This window comes from Drosophila elegans, unplaced genomic scaffold (assembly GCF_018152505.1).
Source record: "Drosophila elegans isolate 14027-0461.03 unplaced genomic scaffold, ASM1815250v1 contig_149, whole genome shotgun sequence".
NCBI classification, from domain to species: domain Eukaryota; kingdom Metazoa; phylum Arthropoda; class Insecta; order Diptera; family Drosophilidae; genus Drosophila; species Drosophila elegans.
In genome coordinates this window covers 6484206-6506787 of record NW_024545513.1, presented here as the reverse complement: position 1 = coordinate 6506787, position 22582 = coordinate 6484206, and the positions used below count along the sequence as shown (strand labels likewise).

At 40.0% G+C, this 22582-nt stretch overlaps 1 protein-coding gene across 9 annotated transcripts in view; it reads left to right on the top strand.

Moving 5' to 3' along the window:
* The window catches only part of LOC108140784 (voltage-dependent T-type calcium channel subunit alpha-1G), a 90556-nt gene that overhangs the window by 35518 nt on the left and 32456 nt on the right, over positions 1–22582 (top strand). For 5 of the 9 annotated variants that reach the window (XM_041708032.1, XM_041708035.1, XM_041708037.1 and 2 more), the window contains exons 4-8: positions 9291–10277; positions 16256–16367; positions 18328–18559; positions 18630–18804; positions 21220–21258. In XM_041708032.1, coding sequence (XP_041563966.1) covers positions 9343–10277; positions 16256–16367; positions 18328–18559; positions 18630–18804; positions 21220–21258 — 1493 coding nt within the window. In that variant the 5' untranslated portion in view covers positions 9291–9342. The remainder of the gene's footprint in view (positions 1–9290; positions 10278–16255; positions 16368–18327; positions 18560–18629; positions 18805–21219; positions 21259–22582) is intronic. The other 4 variants (XM_041708040.1, XM_041708042.1, XM_041708038.1 and 1 more) reach the window with 1 other exon arrangement.

Sequence of the window (22582 nt, the reverse complement as noted above, 5' to 3'; positions counted from 1 at the left end):
GCAAACTGACAAATTTCTTAATTGCAAGGCAGCTTTTTGGAATGCGGCTTTTCATCTACGGACGCCCCCCGAAAAATGCAAACACAAAGATTGAAAGCAGGCAAAATGCGAGAAGGAATAAAAAGAATGGAAACGAAAAAAAATGGGCCAAAACCAAAAAACAAAACAAAACAAAAAGCAAAGATTTAGTTGACTGCTCGCACTTTGAGATACTGTGTACTCTTTAAGTCTATATATAGATAATTATAAATAACAAATACTATTGGAAGCTTCCGCAGAGCAAAACAATAATAAATAAATAATAAAATAATAATATTAATTTAGTAATTTAGTTACTTTGTAAATTTGTTTGATTAAAAACTTGCACTTTATCTGTATGGCTCTTTAGAACTCACTAAAACAAAGCAATTAATATTTGACAAAAATTAAAAGAAAATTTCAAAAATGACCGTTTTATTGATCTTTTGCCGGATTGCAAACGTATTTACCCATTTTGATGGGTATTCAAAAGCAGAAGGATAGAAATCAGGCCAGCCGAGCGTGGGATCTGTTCAAAAACTGGCCAAAATGGGGCGGCAAATGCGGTACGGTACGGTATGGTATATCTTGCCTAATGGCCGCTGGCAAATGCAAAAAGGCTGTTGCCTGTTTGTTGCTGCTGATGATGCTGCTGCTGCCACTGTTGCAAGTTGGTTGGCAACCTTGAAGTTGCACAGAACCGAGAATGAAAATAAAAAAAAATTGAATTTAATTCAAATTGAGCTTGTGCCGCACACAGCGGCGAACAAAGAAATGAGAACTGCTCTAAAAAGAGCTCAAGAATGTCTTGGCATAGTCGTTACCCTTCCACCATCCTCGCATCTCGACCCCATATTCCATGTCCCAACCCCAAACCTCCTCCGTCGTCTCTTTTTGTGGCATGTGCTAAAATAGACAAGTTTATTGCCAGTTTTTGGGGCCTGTGGGGCAAACAATGACGAGGCCAAAAGGGTAGACAAGTGCCAGCTAGGCCATGTTCTTCATATATTCCCACACTGGCAAAGGTCAAAAGTGTGCGTTTTCTTTTCGCATTGTATTGTGTTTTGCTTAGCACTAGGTCAAAATGCTGGGACAGTTGTCAAGGTGAGCGCCCAGTCCAGTTCCATATTTCTCGCTCTGTTTCTGTTTATGTTTCTGTTTCTGTTTCTGTTACTGAGTTCTGAGTCTGGTTTGGTTTGGTTTGGTTTGGGTTTTTGTCATGTGTCACAAATTGTACAAGATCCTGGGTCTCTTTCTCATATCTTTCGGCTGCAGTCTCAGCACATTTGGGCCCGATATGTTTGCCTTTCGGTTATTCATAGACCTCTTTCTCTCGGCCTAATTGTCATACATTTTTTGGGGGTTGTACTTTTTATGACCACAATGGCCACGACGGAAACTGGGTTAAAACGACAGAAGCACTCTAAAAACTGTAGACGGTAAACCAAGGGTCAAGATGGCCAAATTTGGCTGAATAATTTTTCAGCTGGGTTCAGGGTTGAGTGCAAACACTCAGAAGTTTTACAGTTTTTGAACAAGTCTAACGAACGTTAAGCACCCAAAGCCTACAGAAAAAAAAAGATTTTGTTAGTGCCCAAAAAACTGGATAGTCGAATTCAAAAAACTAATTTCTGGGCCTTATTTTTTGCGAAAATTAAATTTATTATCGATTGAAAATTTAAAGACCTTTTTTTTAAGTTTTAATACATAAAAGCGATTTTAATTGCTTTCCCAATTTTTAAGTATTAAAAAAAATCGTATTTTGTCGCTTTAAAATTTTGTTTCATAAAAAGAGACTGTTGTAGACTAGAAATAGAAAATTCAATCTGCATTTAGCTGGAGTTTTCATTTACTACTCCTATCCCACCATTTTGCAACCGCATTGTGCACCCAATTACTTATTCATTCGACTCAATTTGGGAATTTAACTGCCGCATTTTCTCGCCGCCTTTTCATTTGCCCAAACATTTCTTTTTACGAGCGGCGGAAAACTTTTGCCTTGGCACTTTCTACTCCCGCGAGACGGGGCAATTAGGCAAGTTTTTTACAACCACCACCGCCCAGCACCACTGCCTCGATTTTTCCGGCCTAATCAACAGACCAAGTAAATTATTTGGCAATTTCAAAGGTTGATGCTGACCTGATGACGACCAATTAAAAACCAAAAATTGCGTCAACCGACAGAAGAGACAATGGCGAAAATACGCGACAAGCGGCGACGCAGGCCAAGTTTAATTGAAAATTATCAAGAACAGACGGCCGGCCGGGTCATAAACGGTGGAAATAAATTGTTTGGCGAAATAGAAGTGGAATCGGTTGTGGACTTGGATGGTCAGAAGTCAGAAGTCAGGAGTCAGGGGTCAAGGGTCAGGGGTGAGTCACCCCGGAGACAAGTGTCGCCACACAGATCGCACCATTAACTGCCGTAGGACAGATACAGATGATTTCCTTAACAAACTTCACGGGGCCCGCAAGATACGAGTACTCCATTTTAAAGACATTACGGCCCAGTGCTCTGTGGCATAAGTACACTGTGGGAAAATGTGTCAAATTTAATTCACTGGGTTACTTTTAATGTTCTATCTCTTTTTTTAAAAACGAAGATTTAAAGATTTAAAAGATTTAAAAATACTTGAAAATGGCAAGCTTAGTAAATCCTTGCTTCATTAAATAGTTTCGTTTGGTTGGGTAATACAAACTTAATTAGATTTTATTGATTTGGCCAAATAATATCAAAGAGTTATTTCTTAAAGAGTTCTAGTACAAATTAGATGTTAATTGCTTAACTCAATAAAGTAAGAAATATTTAAGTAAATTAAATATTTTTAACGATTTTGAGTTTTGGTAAGAGCCTATATTAAATTGAAATTCCTTGTTTTTTTCTGTATGTACCAGTATGTGTACCTTGAGTGCGAGCCGACACGTTTTCATTGTTTGATAAAATGAAATTTTATGGCACACAGCATCGGGCACCGGGCACAGGATACTCGCACACGGAGATAAAAAGGCTGGGGACGAGGATGGAGACAGGACCTTGGCTGGCCGAAAATTGAAACAGAGCGGCTATGAATTCGCAGCCAAGACAATGGCCTCAACGTGCTCGGCCTTTGGCTTCCTGCTCGTCCTTTTGGTCCTGTTCATCCTGCTAGTTTCATTCCCCAGACGGAAAAAAACAAGCAAACAAAACAAAACCGAACCGAACCAAGCCAAACCAAACCGAACCAAACCAACTGGAGAGTCAAGATAATTGAATGAAAATTCATTCGTGTGCTTTTCGATTTGGGAGGACGAAGAAAACTTTTGCCCAGGCACCCAGCCTCTGGCTTTTTGTCAACAACCAAAAATTCGTTTTACTTTTATTTTGGTGGCGTTTTTGTATTTTGTGTATTTCAGATGTGTTTTGTTTGCTTTTGTTTTTTTTTTCTGCTGTGGGGGTGCGGGCAAAAGTATTTACATGTCGTTGTCATTTCCGAAAATTTCCCGTCGGTGGTGGAGAGGGGATTTTTCAGCTCAAATCGAATTAGAGCTTTGTTTGTCCCTTGTTGTCTTATTTGTTTAATTTGTGAAAATTCTGTCTTTTCTCTCCCCTCCATTTTAAGCACACTTTTCACAAACACAAACGCACCCCTTAAAAAAAATATAAAAATAAAGAGAGAAAAGCTTATGGCATCCCTTTGGCTCAACAAGTTGAACCCGAAAAGAATTTGCATAAAAATTCATGGGGTGTTTGGTCCCGTTTGCCCCTGATATTTATATCTGTATCAGTTTCGTTATACGCTAGGCTATAGTACATACACATATTTGTGTGGTGTGCTCGACTAGGCGGCGATTAGTTTGGTATTCCCCAGAAGCATTAAATCAGTATAATTCCGTGATTTCACCCAGAGCAAAAGGATTGCTTTTTTGTTTTTACCTTTTTTTTTGTTGCGAAGGATTTCTCAATGTCAGATATAGAGCGCAGCAAAAGTAATTTACAATATCGATGCGACATGGCCGCAGCCTTGAATGACTTCCATTTCCTTGGCATTTCTCCCTGATTTTCACCTTTTCCGCTTTTCCTTTCTTGTATTATTTAACAGATGCTGGCGCTGCCAATGAGGCGGAGATGAAGGCGCCATCGACGTTCTCATTACTTAAAAGCGAGACGCCAAAAATGTTGATTAAACGCAGGGCCCACGCGGCGTATGCGCAATAATTTGCAACTGAAATTTTGCAACTGCTTGTGGCAGCAGCATGAGGAAATGCGGTTAAAAGTCAATAAAATCAAACAAGAAGAACATTTAATTCGATTCGGGGTCGAATTTCCACTGAAGTGATCGAATTAAGTCGTCGGCAATCGTTGAGCGTTGAATTCAATTGCAGCAATTCCATTAAAAGCATTTCTCGATAATGATTGTTCAATTCACATGGGAGGCCATTTCATATAATGCATAACCATACTGATAAGCTTAAGAATTTAAGGGCAATTTTTTTTGATTAAAACGAAAAATGCCGCTGCCAAATTCTGGCGATAATTACGAACGTAAACCAAATGAGGAGTGTATTTTATGTGGCATTTACGAAAGCTAACGAGGAAAATTATAATGATGAAATGGGCATAATGTTTAAGTATCAATAAAAATAAATGTTTAAATGGTTTGCCAAACAGTAACAACAATCATTATTAATATAAAACAAAAAAAGAGAAATGTTTAACGTCAGATTAATAAATTAATAGAAATTTATCGTACATGATTTTTATGTGTGTTTTAAATGGTTAATCAGATTTATATAATTTAAACAACATATTTATAAATAAGAGATATATTCAGCTTTAAAATTGATGACACAGACTTAAACATGTGAACAATCGAAACAATCGATTAATTGATCGACTTACTCACAGGTATGTGCTAAACTCGATACACTCGGTCATAAATCGATTTCATCGATTATGTCTTCCATTACCAAATTGAATTGCGTGGCCCTCAGCCCCCAATTGAAACTCAAGACGTGCATTTCGCTCACATGCTGAATATTTATCGAATAATGAATAAGGTACAGGCATACACACACACACATACACTCTGACATCAACAGATTCCATTAACCGTATTACGTAAAAGTTGCAAATAAAAAAGTACAGAATTTATCGAACTGCCAAATGGGGAAAAGCGGATATGTGTAATTCGTATATAGTATAGTATAGCTGAAAAGATACTTTGGATGCTTTACTGGCAAATTTACGGCTATGCTCAACTGACTGCGCCAGGTGGATTCCGGATTCGGGATTCTGGGTTTTACAGGATTCAGGATTATGCCGACTTCGGCTCAGTGGCCGCCATTCATGACCAATAAAAAGTGACGCATAAAAATATGAATTTTATGTCTGCGTATTTAAAGCAACAATAAGCAACGTGTTGCGGCTGTGAATGAAAAGAATGAAAGTAAAGGAAAGTAAAGCTCAAATCCCTGGCCCAGGCAATCAAAACAAAATAAAAAACGAGACGAGAAGCGAGAGCATCACAAATGCGCTCAATGAAGCTGAAAAGCAAGAAAAGTAAGAAACGCGGTGAAAAGCGGGCCCACTCGAATTGGAAAATCAAATGGAAACAGAAAAACTTGAGCTCAAGCAGGTATATATATGTATATATATATATATATATATATATATTATATATCTGTCTGCTTGCTCTGTGTTTTTGACAGCTGCTGAACATGAAAATGAGTTTTCTTCTTCGACTGCTTTTTATGCCAGTCAAGCCAAATAAAAATAATAATAAAATCAGCGCAATAAGCAAGCAATGAAAGCGGCAAAAGCGAAAGCGAGACCGAGAATCGATTTATACACAGATGAGCAATCATAAATATTAATGTTAAATACAGCAGTGGCCAGCATTCGGGGAAAATCGGGAAAAATCAGTGAAAAATCAAGGAAAAGAAAAGGGCCGAGGAAAAGCCCTACTGACCATTGCCTAATGGAATGGCAATCGGAATGAGCATTGATAGATAACTGAAAGTTAAGTTGTGTTCTTCGCAAAGTGCCCACTCCCCGCCAAAGTGGCAAACATTTTTTTGTTTTATTTATTTATTTTTTTTTTTTGCCCCCAGTTTTATGCTAATGTCGACGACTTTCCCTGACAGGCGCTGCCTCATAAAGCAGGCGGTGAGCATAAATCTTCGGCTCGAGAAAGGACGACCCCTATGAGCTCAAAAAAAATAAAATGAAACTGAAAAAAAGGATCTTCATTCCATTGGGCGACATCGAGGCGCGCAGCCTCTGATTTATTTGCCAACGTGTGTACCACACTACGTATGCTTGTTTCGTGCCACCACCTCCATTTCCCTTTTCCCTTTGCCGTTTTATTTTTGCCTTCTCCTCCAGAGACAGCTATCAATGACAGCGGCTTGATTTTGCATTTAAAAGTGAATTATATATCCGCAGATTCTCCGACAGCCGCAAAAAAAAAAAACTTCGGGCCATGTGGAGAACTGTGCAAATATCTTGCCACATAAGCGACAATTTATTTGCATATTTTCATGGCACCGACAGTTTGAAGAGTGAGTTGTCCTGGCTGTTGTTTACATTAACCCTCCAGCGAAAAAAAGGGGGCGAAACTAACACACAACTATGGGTAAATAACAAATTGGTTGGTGTTAAGTGAAAAAACGTACAAGACAACACAATGCACAGTGGAATTGGAATTCTATTTGCTTGAGTTTATTTATTTTGAAGAGTATACAGAACTTAAGAGAAAAAAAAACTATTTTTCACTATTTTTACTTTCATAAAAACCAACTTAATTTAACAAACCTTTTTGGATGTAAAAACTCACTAAAATATTGGTTATGGAGTTCAATTTCGTGCTATATTGCTATGATATTTGCCAATTTGCTGGTTTCCAATTATTTCATTTGACAAATTACTTTGGCCCCTTGAATACTTTTCAAAACCCTTTGCAATTCGTTATCGACGCAATAATATACAATGGCTGGCAAATCCGCAATAAACCCGCTCGTTTGGTAAACCGTTTATGACGATATATATCTACAAATTGAGTCCACTTACAACATAAATTCATGTTGCGCTCTGTTGACCCATTTCAAATTTTTATCGCGTTAATATCTGGCATGTTTGAATGTCACATTGATCCCGTTGCTTGTTGTATACTGTGTGATGTGAGTTGTTTGGTTGTTTGCTGTGTTTGTATTTTCACTCCCCCTTTGACTAATATCAACACCAAAGTTGCCTTTCCCGCCGCGCTGTTTGTGTTTAATTATGTATATCTGTGTAGGGCACACAAACAGATACTAACACATGAGCAAAATATTCATATATGAGTTTACATGGGTGCTTGTGCTTTTGTACAAGGCGCTTACATTTTGCGTTCCCTACAATAGTTGTCCTTGTGTATACACAAGTATTTGTATATATTCCTGTCTCCCTAAGCCTGCTTAACATTTTCCAAATAATATGCTAACTTTTGTATTGTCACGTTCATGTGCGTGTGCGTGTGCGTGAATGCGTGTGTAAGTGTGTGAGTGTGTGTTCGCTATTGTTTGTCCTTTGGCGCTGACTTCCGTTTCCGGCTGATAAACAAATGGCGGCGCCAGCCAACGATTAATTATTTTGATTTCTAGTCTTCAGGTCCACCTACAAATAACCATAACAATAACAACAACAGCTGTACACGTGTCCAGCCAAATCATAAATAATCGAACTGACAAAGTGAAGATTGATGGGCTCTATAGATAGACATAAAGTCGGAAATATAACATTAGGTATTCACAATGATTCATATTGGACTTATTGAATTTGAAAACTTTTCAAGGGATTTCCCATTGAAACCCTAGTATACTTTACTAAATTTGAATTTATTTTAGACATATTTTAAAGCTTAAATGGTGAAGGAAAAACTTCAATTGAAAAATTCTTTAAGAGCAAAACAAAAATATTTTAACAAATATCAAAATTACACCATATATATCTTTATTTCCTGTTAAGGCCATATTGTTTTTAAGCTTTATAAATATACATAAAATATCTGAAATAATAAATATTTTATTTTACTTTTTTTGATAAAATTATGACATCAAAACTTACAACATTCAAGTAAGGACTACCAGACAAACCGATGATGTTTGTTTCTAGTTTATCTGCGAGCTGATAAATTGTTTGATAAGCTTAATAAGGCAGTGTGCTTATTGTATGCTCAATCGATTCCATAGATCCGCACAAACATCTCAATAGCTTTTGAAAGGAGCCGTCTGTGTATTCCCTTTGTGGTATTTCTTTGGCAGCCTGTCAATGAACCAATTTTCACACAATTGCAAGTTTGTGTGTTTGGGGGGGAAAACCACAACGAAGCACTTTTTGGCACGTTAATGTGTTTGGAGGTGCTCACCCCAAGCAACACTCACACACACACAGACACACACGAGCCGTAATTAATGATTGAGCGCACACCTACGTACAAGGGTCTCCCCCGAAATGTATGCTACGTTTCTTGTCTATACGCACAAAATGTGTTTCTCATTATTTTTACGTACTCCACACACACACAAATACATACACACACAAAAAACAACGCACGTGCGTATAAATTATGTTTTTGGCTTCGTTATGTGGGTGAGAGGTTGAGTGGTTGAGTGGTTCGGTGGTTGGGGGTTGAGTTTTTAAGGGTGGGTTAGTGACGCCAAGTATCGCATTAAAAATCAATTCCCGAATCTTTGCACGTACACAAGAACAAAATTGTCGGCACCAAAATGGAGTTCAAATGAGCTCATTAAGATAGCAAATTGTATTAGTACTCGATGCTTAAATATATTTTAATGCATTTAATCCATTGCTAATATTTCCAATTAGATTTATAAAGAGATTAGCGCAGATATAGCTGATTAAGTTTTATGCTCAAAGATTAAAGTATAATAAATAGGTACCTACTTCACTTTTTAAATTTAAGAGATTTTAATGCTTTATAGGGTAGGTTCCGATTTAAGTGATTTAAGCTACATTTTTTTTTTCATTAATTTCACAAGCAATTTTTATATTTTTTTGACAATCTTTAATGGCTTTTGAATTAAATTAAAAAAAAAAATTTATTCTAGTTTTGAAAAAAAGAAACAGATTTTAGTCTTAATTTTTTTGGTAAAAGCTGATTTTGCTGTTTTATTTTAATTTGACAGTAGAACATAAATAATTTTGTCGGTGTAAGCTGAGGTTGCGGTTATAATTTTATATTTCATTTTAATGACTGTCCTAATCGCCTGCTCTCCATCATTTTCATTTTCAGCAATCGGCAGGAAGATGGAATGACCAGAGTTGCTTAGTTGGCCACCCGGAAAATGCTGCCACAGCCAGCGGCAGCAGCGGCAACAGCAACTCAATCAGCAACATCAGTAGCAGCAACATCAGCGGCAGCAGCAGCAGCAGCAACATCAGCAGCTAGGAATGGCCAGCGACGTCGCGTGGCAGCAGCAACAGAAGGCTGCAACAGCAACACCATCAACATTGGCAACAGCAACACCAGCAACACCGGCCACATTAGCAGCAACATCAGCAGCAGCACCAACAGATTAAGTCAAATGCATTCCAACGAAGAGCCGCCCATGACGGTGATCGTCGATGGGGGCGGTGGCGCTGGTGGCAGCAATGTATCCGTTTCCGGTGCTTCAGCGAGTGGCCATCGGCGGGGTAGCCAAAGGTTGCGGAAAACCAGTTCCTCCAGTGCCAATGCCAATGCCAATGCCAAGTCATCCGGGAATCCAGCGACAATAGCGGGGAGCAGCAGCGGTCAAAGGTCATCGCATCGCCAGACATCGAATGCCTCGGGCTCGGAAAGAGATGGCAGTAGCAGGCGTCGCTATCAGGGAAAGGATCGCCACCATCGTCAGGATCGCTCTGAACGCCATGATCGACAGGATCGTCATGATCGTCATGATCGCCATGATCGACAGGATCGCCAGGATCGTCGAGAGCGGCAGGAGCCACGTCGGCGAACGGGACGTCGGCACAGTGGAGCCTCCTCGATGAGTGATGCTGCCAATGCCGCCGCCGGAAGGTCTAGGGGCGGCGGAGCGGTCAGCTCCTCGACTGCCTCCAGTTGCAACGGTAGCTGCAGCTCCGACGATGGCGACTCCTCGCACACCTCGTCCTCCAGCTCGTCCAGTTCGTCCGGCGAACCGAATCTTCCCTATCCGGGATTCCCCGAGATCTCCATGAAGGCACTGACGCAGTACACCCGGCCACGCAACTGGTGCCTGATGCTCATCACCAATCCATATCCTTTGCACAAACACAAAAACACAGAGAGATAGGGAGAGAGAGGGTGAGGTAGAGTGAGAGTGAGAAAGAGGGAGTGTGGTGGGCCCTAATTGCCATTGTCCTTCGCTGCCAATTTACCCCTGGGTGTATGCTGGAGTGTCCTTGTCACACATTTCACAGGATGTGCGTTGTGAGCCTATTGATTTTTCTCCCTTTTTTTCCTTTTCTTTTTGCTGTAGTTTTTTTTTTTTGTTTAATGGGCCTAAACGATTCGGTACAGGTTGAACACATTTCGATGGTGTGAAATTATTTTCAAGGATGCCCAATTATTAAAACTGTGTCTATGTTTTTTTTTGTTTGGTTGAGCAATTTTTTTGGTATTTACATTTTTTTTATTATTAAAATTTTTGTTATTTATTATTAATTTTGTTATTATTATTATTTTATTATTGAAATTTTTTTTTTATTAAATTTTTTGAAATTTTGAAAATTTTTAGATCATAATGCAAAAGCCTGAACTTTTTTATGCCTATTATAGACTATTGTTCTTAAACAACAGCGGAGCTTTTTAAGCTAAACAAATGTTAGCTAAACCAAATATTTGAAGCTTATGTTTAGTCTTCTCTGAAAAGTGGGCATCCCATGTTCGATGTGTTCTTGAGTTTTTTTTTTGTAGCTGCCTGTTGCAATATTCATGCCACAGTGTCAGCAGTTGCAAAAGGTACTGCGTGTGTGTGTATGCGAGTTCGCTGGACATAAATAATAAATATCTGAATGGGCATCATCATTGAGAGACGGAACCAGTGGATATGGATGTATGTCCCCCAGTCCCAGTTGCCGGATCCTTCCGCTGCCGACTTGTTTTCATATTTGCCGCATGCCCATCCATTTTCTGGGGGATAATGTGCGCCAATCAGTGGGATATGGGATGTGGGATGTTGGATATGGGATACACGGATGAAGATGACAACCCTGGCGATTCAATGTTGTTTTTCCGGGAGTGTTTCTCCTTCTTCTGCTCCGTCTGTTCCTCATTCTCCATTTTCTCTGGCTTCTCAAAGTGCCACATGTGCATGAAAAATCGCTTTGCATACTTGGCGGCGCACATTTCACATTTCACTTGGAGCGAAATTAAAATTGACTGACGTTGATATTTATTTATGCCCGTGGTTCGTTCGTTGGGCTGAGTAAATTATGATAATTGAGTTTAGAACGTCAAGTCCCGGTTCTCCGGTGTCATTCCCGTGAATGTCGTTGGTGTAGAGTGAATTTATTTTTAGCCCGAAAGCCACGCTGATGTCTGCGATTACCCACTTGATATGCCACAGCCCCCAATCGTTTTCTTTGCGCCGCAAGTACATAATCGCTCTCCCGATACTTGCCACTTAATTGTAAGCCATAAATTTTGATTTGCCCCATTGTTCGCGCTTTCCAGCCATCGAGCGCCATCGAGCGACATCGAGAGACATCCCTTCCGCTGCCCTCCCACCATTGTATTGTTTCTATATCTTGCTGACATTTTATGGATTTTATTGTCAAAGTTTACGTTGCGATGCCTCCCCCAGCGACAATTATTATATCGAGGGTGCGGTTGAGTTGAGCTGTAAGCCAAAAGTGATTTTGTGGCTCAGTTGCGGTGCAAGTTTGTCCTGCTTGCATTTCGATCAGTCGACGAGAAGCAATCAAAACTTAGCTTTGGCTAAACTAATTTAAGTTAAGCTTCCTTGCGCTAACGCCACTTCCTTCGATTCCACAGCCACTTCCACTTCCGTTTCCGATGCCACTTCCGCTGGCGACGCTCGTCTCGCCTCGCTCGTGTCTTTGGTGACCCAGACGTGCCTTTGGCTGCAGCTGAGGTCAGCGGTGCCATTTGCCAAAAAGTTAAAGCCGCCGCAGTGTCGCCAGCTGGCCTTGCGTATCAATATCGGATGGCATACACTCCTTTCCTGTTTTTGCCCCATCGATATTCTTCAATGGAATGAGTCACCCTGAAAAGCGTAACCTAATGGCACACAGAGAAAACTTATCAGTTAGAGCCTTAGTCCCATCAATATCAAGTCGAGCATTATATGGTATAAGCTTAACTTAAGGCAAGAGAGATAAACTCTAGATTATTTATTGGCAAAACAAACTAATTTTTAACAGATTGGGTACTGCATGGTCACATTACTTAGCTTTGACCATTTGGCAGACAAGGTCACACTACATATTTTATTATTGAGTAGATTAAAATAGTGGAAGAGACTTCATGGAACGTAATCATTAATACAAATTCTTAAAATATTTTTTTTCTTTCTGTACATTGACATTGGCATTTTGCGGCATCCATTCGTCTTTGCAACTTTTCAACCCAAATTAGCAATGCAACTTTTATCACATCTCTCATATAAAGACGATGGATTTTCGGGCAGTTCCGGGGAAAGTTGTCTCCTTCATTTTACGGCGCTTTTAACGTGAAATGTGCGCGGTGGCACGTGCAACATATGCAGCTCAAGAGTGGCAAGTCGAGTGTCGGGTTTTTTTTGGGGATCACAAGGTTACTAGCAGAGGAAGCATCGCCATCACCAGCTGGCTGCATCCTTGTGCGGTCGCCATTAGAGCCACACATTCACGGCTATTCGGACACGCAGGCATCATTAGCATGGGTTGTGAGGGGAAGGGCTGGACTCGCTCCTTGGATAATATGAAACCATTGCCACGCCCATAACTAATTATGACAGAGAGCTAAAAGTGGGGGTGGGTGGTGTGGTGTAGATTCCCATCCCTCCTGGCCCTTGGCCATTAGCCTCGCTGACCGCCACAGAGTACGTGCATTGTATACACAAGCGCCTCTCGTCCTGCCAAAAAAAAAAAAAAAAGCGGAAAGTAAGGACTCGGTTGATGGACAGACAACAGGTCGCCATGTTCTTCAGTGGGAATTGTTAATTTCCGCCGCCGGTTAATCCTCAAAAAGGAGACAATCAAATAACGTACTTTGGGGCATTTTTGAGATGTGGCCTTATAATTGTGAGACCATGCTGCCTGTATTCGTGTCAAAATTAGGCAATTTATTCAACGAAATAAATAAGTTCTAGCAAAGTATCTTCAAGTTTCCAAATAAACCTTGAAACTTTTTCGTTTTACATGCATATCAACATGCAGATGAGTTGTCAATGCTTTCAATAGCCTTCCGTTGTCATAGAACCAATTAAATTGATCGCTTCTATTGAGAAAACTTGCTCCTTGTTGAAGCCAATTTATCTGAAGATTTTCACTTTTACTTTTTGGCATTTTCTTTTTTAAATGTTTGTTTTTCATGTTTCGTTTGCCTCATTCCCATTCTCATTCTCATTCACGCTTTCGTTATTCGTTATTTGCCATTCAGCATTCTCCTGCAGCCCCGCCCCCAATTTGGCATGTTCAGTCATCTTATTCGGCTTTTGCTTTCGGGGCTCTCGCTTTTGTTTGCGGCTCTTTTAATTTGTTGCGATTTCTGCACGCTTGCATGCGTCCCCATTCGCCATTTTCTCGTACCGCCCAGCCCCGGACTCCCCAACCGTCACGCCCCTTTAATGGCACCGCCCCCTTTCCGCTGGCCGACTTTACGCTCGACTTAATTTGTTTACTGTTGGTTTGGGGGCCATCGCTTTTGCCAAATCAAAAATAATGCGCGCAAACCCGGGGTTCCGACCTTACCGCCCATTTGTACCTGAATAGGGATGAATTTGGGAAAGTCGGAAAACGACCGATATGATATATCGAAATAAATATAGTTTGCTCTGATTTAGGAAACTTGGGCTCCAAATATTATAAATTAATACTGAGTTTAGTTATCTCAACTACGTTTTTTAAAAACAGCTAATTAAAAATAGATGTGATGGGAAAAATAAAGTAAAACAATTATCGATTTAATAGAAAGAAGCATTGATAAGTTATCGATATACACCTTTGAAAATTGTTTCTTAAATTTTTGCAGTAAAGCTTTTTGCTTCAAAGTATAAAGGTAAAATGTGTGGCAAAAAAATCAACTTAATATAATATTTATATATCGCGATATATTTTTGGCATCCCTATACACCTGCCTCTTTGGAGGCAGCTGAATGAAATGAATGCGCCAGGGTCGATTTTGCTGCCACTGCTGTCGCATATTTGTGCTGCTGCAGTATTTATCCAGGCGGGAGAGTGGGCGTGATTCACCGCCCACCGCCCACTTTTGGAGCCACCCCTTTTGTGCCGTCTGGCGGCGGCCTGTTCACATTTGTTTTTATGACACGGCCGCGCGGACACAACCGAACCGAACCGAACCAAACTGAACTGAACTGAACTGAATCCAAAAGTGACCCGATTCTCTGACCCTCAACCTGCATACATATGCTCCAATCTCCTTTCGCCTCCTAATGAATTGCCCTTTTTTGTGGCAGCTTTTCGTCCCCTTGTCCGCTTGCCCCTCGTCCGTTTACCACCACCATCCGAGGGATATTATGTGTTTTTCTGGCCAGACCATTGTGCGCCACGTTTTATCTTTAATTGTGCGTTAATAGCGTAAACATTTTTGCCATTTTGCGCGTGTGTTCTCGATTCTTAATTGCTCCGTGGAAAGAATGAGTCCTTGGCGCTCATTTGGCCGTGCATTAAGCCAGCTCGAAATTCCCCCTTTGCCAACTTGCCAAGTTGGCCTTGTGCGAGTGTTTGTGTTTTCCAGTTTTTTCCCTTTGGTTTTTGGGCCTCAGGCGCAAAAAAAAAAGGAAAATGCAGCAGCGAGGCTTTTAGGCGACAAGTGGCGAAAATGACGAGTGGATCGCATTGGCAGTACGGACTTGGTGAGAAAAGTCTAGAGCCAGTGGAGCAGTCGATTAAGTCCCATTTGATGTTAGACCCAAACTTGAAATCGTACATTCCTTAAGCCTCAAGGTGTATAAGTTTTGGTACAAGATTTTTCCCTTCCGTTTTTTTTGTCCTTATGGTCTCAAAAAATGTTGTACCTTATAATTATAGCAATAATTATTGCTAGTCTTGAATCCTAAAAATGTCTTGAAAAGTTTTCTGTATACAGTAGAATATGACAACACTGCGTATGCATGTCATTCCTTTAAATTCCATGCAATCGCACACAACACTGCGTATGAGCGATTAAATTGCGTAAAAGCTTTGCACATATTTCTTGTTTGCCTTATGGCTTTTCAACTTGCCATATTGTGGCTACGTTAAAATCTAAATTGTTTTCTCTACAAATTCTCGAAAGTTAAGCTATGCTTCAACATTGTGAGATAAGTCACACTGCGTATGAGTAATATACTTTAAGACCCTTTGTCTTGGCTCTGTATTATCCTGAGTTGAATTTGCATTTCTCAACTGCTTAAGTAGAGGCCACATTGCGTATGAGTGATAAACTTTAAGAACACAAACCAACATGAAATGTATAAAACTAGAATTTTACAATGTTGCATTCAGCTGCGGTCCTGCATGTCCTTGTTTGGCCAAACGAACGCATTTGGATCGAGTGTTATGAGCTGACTGCCAACTGTCATCAATTTGCTGCATTTGGCTGGCTAGATAGCTGTATAGCTGTAGTGCCGTAGAGCTGTATAGCTGTATAGCTGCAGAGTTGCAGAGCTGGTGAGCTGGAGACTGGGAATCCACAAGCCAAGAGCCCCAAGCCTCCAACCCCAAAAACCAAAACCGAGAGCATACCAAACGAGACCGCAGGAGGGGGGGCATGGCGGGGTTGTAGGATGATGGGTGGTAAATGTGGGTGGTTGGCAGCCAAGTTGACAAGCACTTGAGTGCGCATTAGAGGCAACTGCAAGTTGTTATCCACCACGCCCCCTTGCGTCAGCCCGCCAGCCCGCTTCTTTCGCTCGACTTGTTTCGCCTTCAATCAGCGCACAAAAGTGGGCAACGACTACAAAGTACGACTTTGCCCCTTGTTTTTGTTTTTTGGTTTTGCTATTGCCTTTGCCTTTGGTTTGGTCCCTTAACTTAGCTTTGGACTCGACTCCATTTGGTGGCCTTCACATGGTTCGAGCGCGTCTCCATCCTGGTCATCCTGCTCAACTGCATCACCCTCGGAATGTATCAGCCCTGCGTGGACGACGCCTGTGTCACGAACCGCTGCAAGATCCTTCAGGTGAGTAATCAAAGCCCCAAAACACCTCAACACTACCCTCGTTAAAAGTTCTATCACAGTTAGTCAGCAAATTAATGATATTTCTTAACAAAACGTAGATTTAATGGACAGGACTGAGAAATAATAGAGTAGATAAATAAAATACTAAATTAAATAAAATTAAATATGCTGGCATATTTTTAAACGAATTTTAAGAATTATCCTATCTTAATAATATAATAAATAAGCCTAAAATGAGTTTATACATACATCAGTGTGTATTAAGGGCAGTGGAATAGATACATAGCATACATAACTAAATTAAAGTTAATATTTCAAGGCAACAAGTATCTACATTACAAGTTGTTTGAAATAACTTAAATTTCTTCGTTTTGAGTTTACTATTGAAACAATTTTTTTTAATATTGATAACATTTTTAAATAATCTTTGGCATGAAAACAACAAATCCATCTCAACACTTCCCTGTCTCAGCCATATATTTATAATTGACATAATTATGGATCCAACCCAGGGGCTTAAGGCTAATTTGATAGAAAAAATGATGTGAAAAATGAAGGGACTGCAGGACTGCTGGCATTGTTGGGGCTCTCTCTTTCTTCAAAGGATGATGTCCTTGCTCCCCAGGTGGGCCTGTCAGCATCGGTGTCACATTAAATGCCATTTATTTAAGCAATTTTTTGGCTCACTTCCTGGCTGCCGCACTGATGACACCCAACGAAGCACTTCGGCTCATTAGGCGGCACCACCGCAGAGTTCTGTTTTTTTTTTTTTTTGGTTGGAGGGGTGTTCAGTGGGGCAATTACAGAGCATAGAGAAAATGCCGAGCTCAACGTGCGAAAATGTTTGTAAATGATACATACATATGTAAGTCGGGCGACATTTTCGGGCGCAGCCAAGTGTAAAGTAACACGACAGCCGGGGCCAGGACCCCCCGAAAAAAGCTGGGGACCAAGACTAGCGACGAGATATTCGCAAGGACAAGGAGTTTGGGAAGTAAGCCTGGAGGTGGATGAAAAGGCAGGACGGACCAGACAAGACAAGAAAAGACAAGAGAAGGCATCGCCAAATTGGCACACAGCACAAAGTCAAAATGACAACGACAGCCACAGTCGCAGTCAGTGACATAAGTGGGCGTTACCACCGCCCCCGTTTCCGCCGCAGCCAAGGGGGGTTTACCATCCCCATCCCTTAAAGAACCCAAATTACTTGACACAAGACGTTGCACGGGGCACAAGAAAAAGATGACGACTACGAGGAGGATGATGATAATGCTGATGATGACGATGACGATGTCGCCAAAGCTCACTCATTTCGATGTGCATGTGTGTGATGCCTGATGTGCCCTTGCCACCCCCTAAAAGAGGGTTTGCTAATTTTAATTTGATCAACTCTCGTTAGTTCGTTGGGTTTGGGCCATTAATCGAATGGGATTTAAGGTGCGGTAGAAAATGTAGTTTAAATTTAGCGCAGATTAAGAATCGAGCAGAAACAAATATAAGAAAATAAATAATTTCTTAAAAAGTTGATTAGAGGTCTACGAAAACTAAAAACTTGGATAATAAATATCTCAACAAGATGAGGTGATTCAACAAGCAAGACAATCTAATTGAAGAGTCCTATCAACTTCATTTTTTTGCACTTATTTCTCCATATCTCATTCCTTCTTAAATTAAGGGAAACAAAATTGTAAGGCGGGGATTTTTTACCAATTGATGAGCTTTTTTTTTACCTTTAATCGTATCCAATAACTTATTGGAGCCATTTTTTATTACAAGTTACGGAATTTTTTTTAATATATATACTGGAAGTGAGATTGACTAGCTTCGTATTAAAAAGAAAAGAATATTAAATAAAAATATATCAAAGGTTGAAGTCAGTTTTAAGAAAATCGTTCCTCAAAACATTACCCCCTTTTTGTAAGCCCACTTGAGCAATGCCAAAACGGAAATCTCTTTCCAGATCTTCGACGACATCATCTTTGCTTTCTTTGCCCTGGAGATGACCATCAAGATGGTGGCCATGGGCATGTGCGGCAAGAATACCTACCTGGCGGACTCGTGGAATCGCCTGGACTTCTTTATCGTGCTGGCGGGTCTGCTGGAGTATGTGATGCATGTGGAGAACCTGAATCTGACTGCCATCCGAACGATTCGTGTGCTGCGTCCCCTGCGGGCCATCAATCGAATACCCAGTAAGTCGAAAACATACAAGCCACACTCCCCCACCCCTCGCTCTTTTCACACTCGTTACCCCCCCTTTAGGCATGCGAATACTGGTGATGCTCCTGCTGGACACCCTACCCATGTTGGGCAATGTCCTGCTGCTCTGCTTCTTTGTGTTCTTCATTTTCGGGATCATCGGAGTCCAGCTGTGGGAGGGTATCCTGCACCAGCGCTGCAGCTTGGACACGCCCACCGGCACAGTCTATCCCCTCACGTAAGTAGCCATTCGGATGCCACCGACGCTCTCAAGCAAAAAAAAAAAAAAAAAGAAAATACCAGGTTGTATTGGAAATATATGGGCCTCTGTCTGCCGGCGCCTCCGGGTCTCATACATTATCGTACATACCTAGGCACATTTATCATATACATATTCCTAGGCATATATGTATGCTGTACATATATATATATATATATATAAATTTATATATATTATACTCGTTTCGTGTGTTCCGATTCGAAGTTTTTCGTTCGCTTTAAGTGTTTTGGTTTTGTGTTTTTCTTGCGTTTCGTTTTTTCCGCGCCATCTCAAAATCGAGCCCAGACTTTGAGCCGAGTCTTTCACAACTGCCTGGCTGCTGCTTTCTCAATCCTCCCGCTGTTGGCTTTTTTTTTTTGGTTCGTTCCATGGCTTAGCTTTTGGTTTTTGTTTAGCCTTAGCCGCCAGACACAAGCACATATACCACACAAACAACGTCATAAACGCCTTAACCAACACAACAAAAACAGGCAAAAAAAACAGTTTAGATCCCGCTGAAGCCGCTGCATCAGTGTCCCACCAATTTGCATTCGAAACCAAAGGGCTGCCAGCTCTACCACCACCGCCATCGTCCATTTGATAAAGTCCGTTCCTTGAGCCTGCCGGTTGGCCCGCTTGTGGCGCCCGAAAAACAGCCGTCTTGTGGTCGTGACAGCAGGAAGAAGCCGAAAAGAGACCGCACAGTGGGTTTTTAGAAGCGGCTTACCTACTGAATTAATAAATAGTCAAAGACTAGTAGAGTAGAATCAAAAACATACTGAGAAGAGCGGATTCTCTTAATTTTTCTCCAAGAAAATAGGCATTTTTTAAATCATTTTTATTGAAGAAAGAGTGCACTTTTTAAAAACACAGAGTTCTAAACCTTTTCAACACTTGATGTTTTTATTTAAGCTTTTGAAATGCGATTTCTTAAAGTAAACAGTCTAATTGTCTATTAATCATTAACAAATAAATGTTTTTTTTATTAAATCAAAGTTTTATAATCCCTTTCCAATTAAACAATAAAGTTCAAATTGTTAGTTGTCAGCTTGCCTTTTGGAACTTTAAGTTTTAAATTTTCAGCCAATTTATGGGTTTTTGTAGATAAATTTGTAACGTTCAAATTCTCATACCTGACTACCATTTGTTAATAATTTTATATTATTTGGGCTTATAATCAACAAATTTAAGTTCGTTGGTCAAATACCAGTATAATTACAAAGTATTACAAATTATACCTAATAGTTAAAATATATATAGTGTTTTCTTATGGAGTAATTTTCAAGTGTTTTTTCGCCACTGTGCTCTCTCGTTGGCAGCTGACAAAAGATTTTAAACTTTGCCAAAACAATCATTTATCATTGGCATTGTGTTTGCGTCTGTGTTTGTGCCTCGGCGGCTTTATAACGTCACATGCAGAACAGAAAGGACACGCGTGCTCTCTCACCCTCAATCACACACACACACAAACACACACCGAGACAAAAAGAAGGACTTACCCACACATAGACAGTGCAGCCCTTTAAAGTAGGCAACGGAATTTTTTAGGACGCTGAGCGCCTTTCTCAAGAAACTTCATACATCAGCTTTGTTTTCCTCGGTTTTCTTGTTTATTGTTTGCTTTCGCATCCCCAGCTATATAAATTGTTTCTTTATTGCAAAATAAATTTTGATTTTGCCTCCGACTTTTGCTTACCATATTTATTCTACATAATTATGTGCAACTGGAAAATGCACAGTTGAGGATATTTTCAAATATTTTTGATTTGATTTACTGACTTTTCGAGTGCAGGTTTTGAGCCCATTCCATTTTTTTTTGTAATACATTTATGAAAGCTTTTTGCTCTGGGCAGCTACCTTTTTGAGTTGGAATTTTTCGATTTTGTGTTTGGGATCTTTTGTATGATCAAATTTCATTCGCACAGGCAGCAATTGTACCATACAATCAACTTTTCTGTGATATTGTGAGCCCTCGAAGTCATGCTGTCATGCTGTATATACACCCACACCCATACACACATAACACACACACCTACACTCTCACACGCACACTCACAAACAAAGACAAGCCTGTGAGAATGGCAAACAGAGTATAGATATATATATATATGCATATATGTTCTTTTTCACTTTTTCGTTTCTTCAATTTGTATTTAGTTATGACAAAACAAAAAAAAAAAATTTATCCAAAACAAAAGAGAACAAACTTTATCCGAATTGGCAGCCAAGCAAATGAAAAATCCAAAATCAGACATCCACTTATCTCTTTATGTTTTAAAGTTTTACGTTATTTTTTTTAGAAAAAAAAACAAAAATTAATATCAAAAACCAACAAAAGCAGATAATATGAAACAAAAACAAAAATCATACCGGGAACAAATTTTTTGTTTACAGGCTACCTGAAGTGTACAGAGTTCGAGTCCGTGTTAACTCGTAAGATAAAATGATTTATTTCCCCCCTTAACTTAACCCCCACACTGACACACTCCCACACGAACACACACTGTTACACGGTCCGACACACCAACAGAGGACCCCCCAAGTGAACACAAAATACAGATTCTAATAGCCGTCTACTAGCTAGTCTACAACTAGATTCTGTCTATAAATACTGATATCAATGTAACTCTTCACAACTGCCTCTAAGTATCTCTAGAAACTATCTCTAACTATCTCTATCTTCGCTAGCGCAAGCCTGCAAATTCCCTATTCCCATCTTCCAACTCCTTTTTATTTCCAGGGTTCATCTGATCGGTGGACTCTAACTCCAATTTCATTCCCTCCTTAGCTAAAGCTCGTTATCTAAATGTGTTTTATCACTAACTACCTCAAGCGTTATGGCCACTTGCTCTCTACAAAACCAAATTCACTAATAAATCTGCCTAAAAGTATGCTACGATTTATTTGAAAACGAGAAATCCGTGCGATAAATATTGAAGGACCAAGTTTTATATAAGGTATATAACGTACCTTTTTTTTTATTTCGGTGGAGAATGCTGTGAATGCATAGTTAAAAAAGGGATAATACAGTGGCCATGACGTTTTAAATGGGCAGACAAAGGAATACAAGACTCCACTGCCCAAATACCTAATTCCCTCTCTGTCACACAAACACAGTACTCTATTTAGCCATCACGCTCCCACACACTTTCGATAGTCGCCACACACCCTATTAGTAGATGTGCATATCTATATACTTGTATTAGCAAATACTTGGCCATACGATAATACGAAATACGATTTGTTTTATTTCTAACGTCTAACCAGCTAACTCTTTATCTGTCTCTTACTCTCTGTATAAGTAATATTTGAAGATATATGAATATATATACATATATATACGAAATACCAAGCTATACTAAATATCAATTAAACTAAACTAAACTAAACTAAAATAAACTAGACAACCACTCAGCATCCTGTTCCTTTTTGCCCCGCCCGAAAACACTATATAAATTCACTCTATTTCCCAGCCTACACAACTGTACCAAACGCAAAAGCCCCTAGTTAACCCGTCTGAGACCACATTTTATTTGCCACCTAATTTAGTCCCATCTGCCGTTTATGTTTTTAGCCTAGCCAAAACCCCTTGATGTACACTCTTTTTTGTGTCTAGAGTTCTTGATGTGGCACTACTTGAACCTGATCTCAAATGCTAACTTAACCACACACACCTATGTGCTTATATACATATATATTTAGAATCGGGGTCAGAGGGTAGCTAGCCCCTTGTCTAAACCGTTTCGTTTGTGTTGCA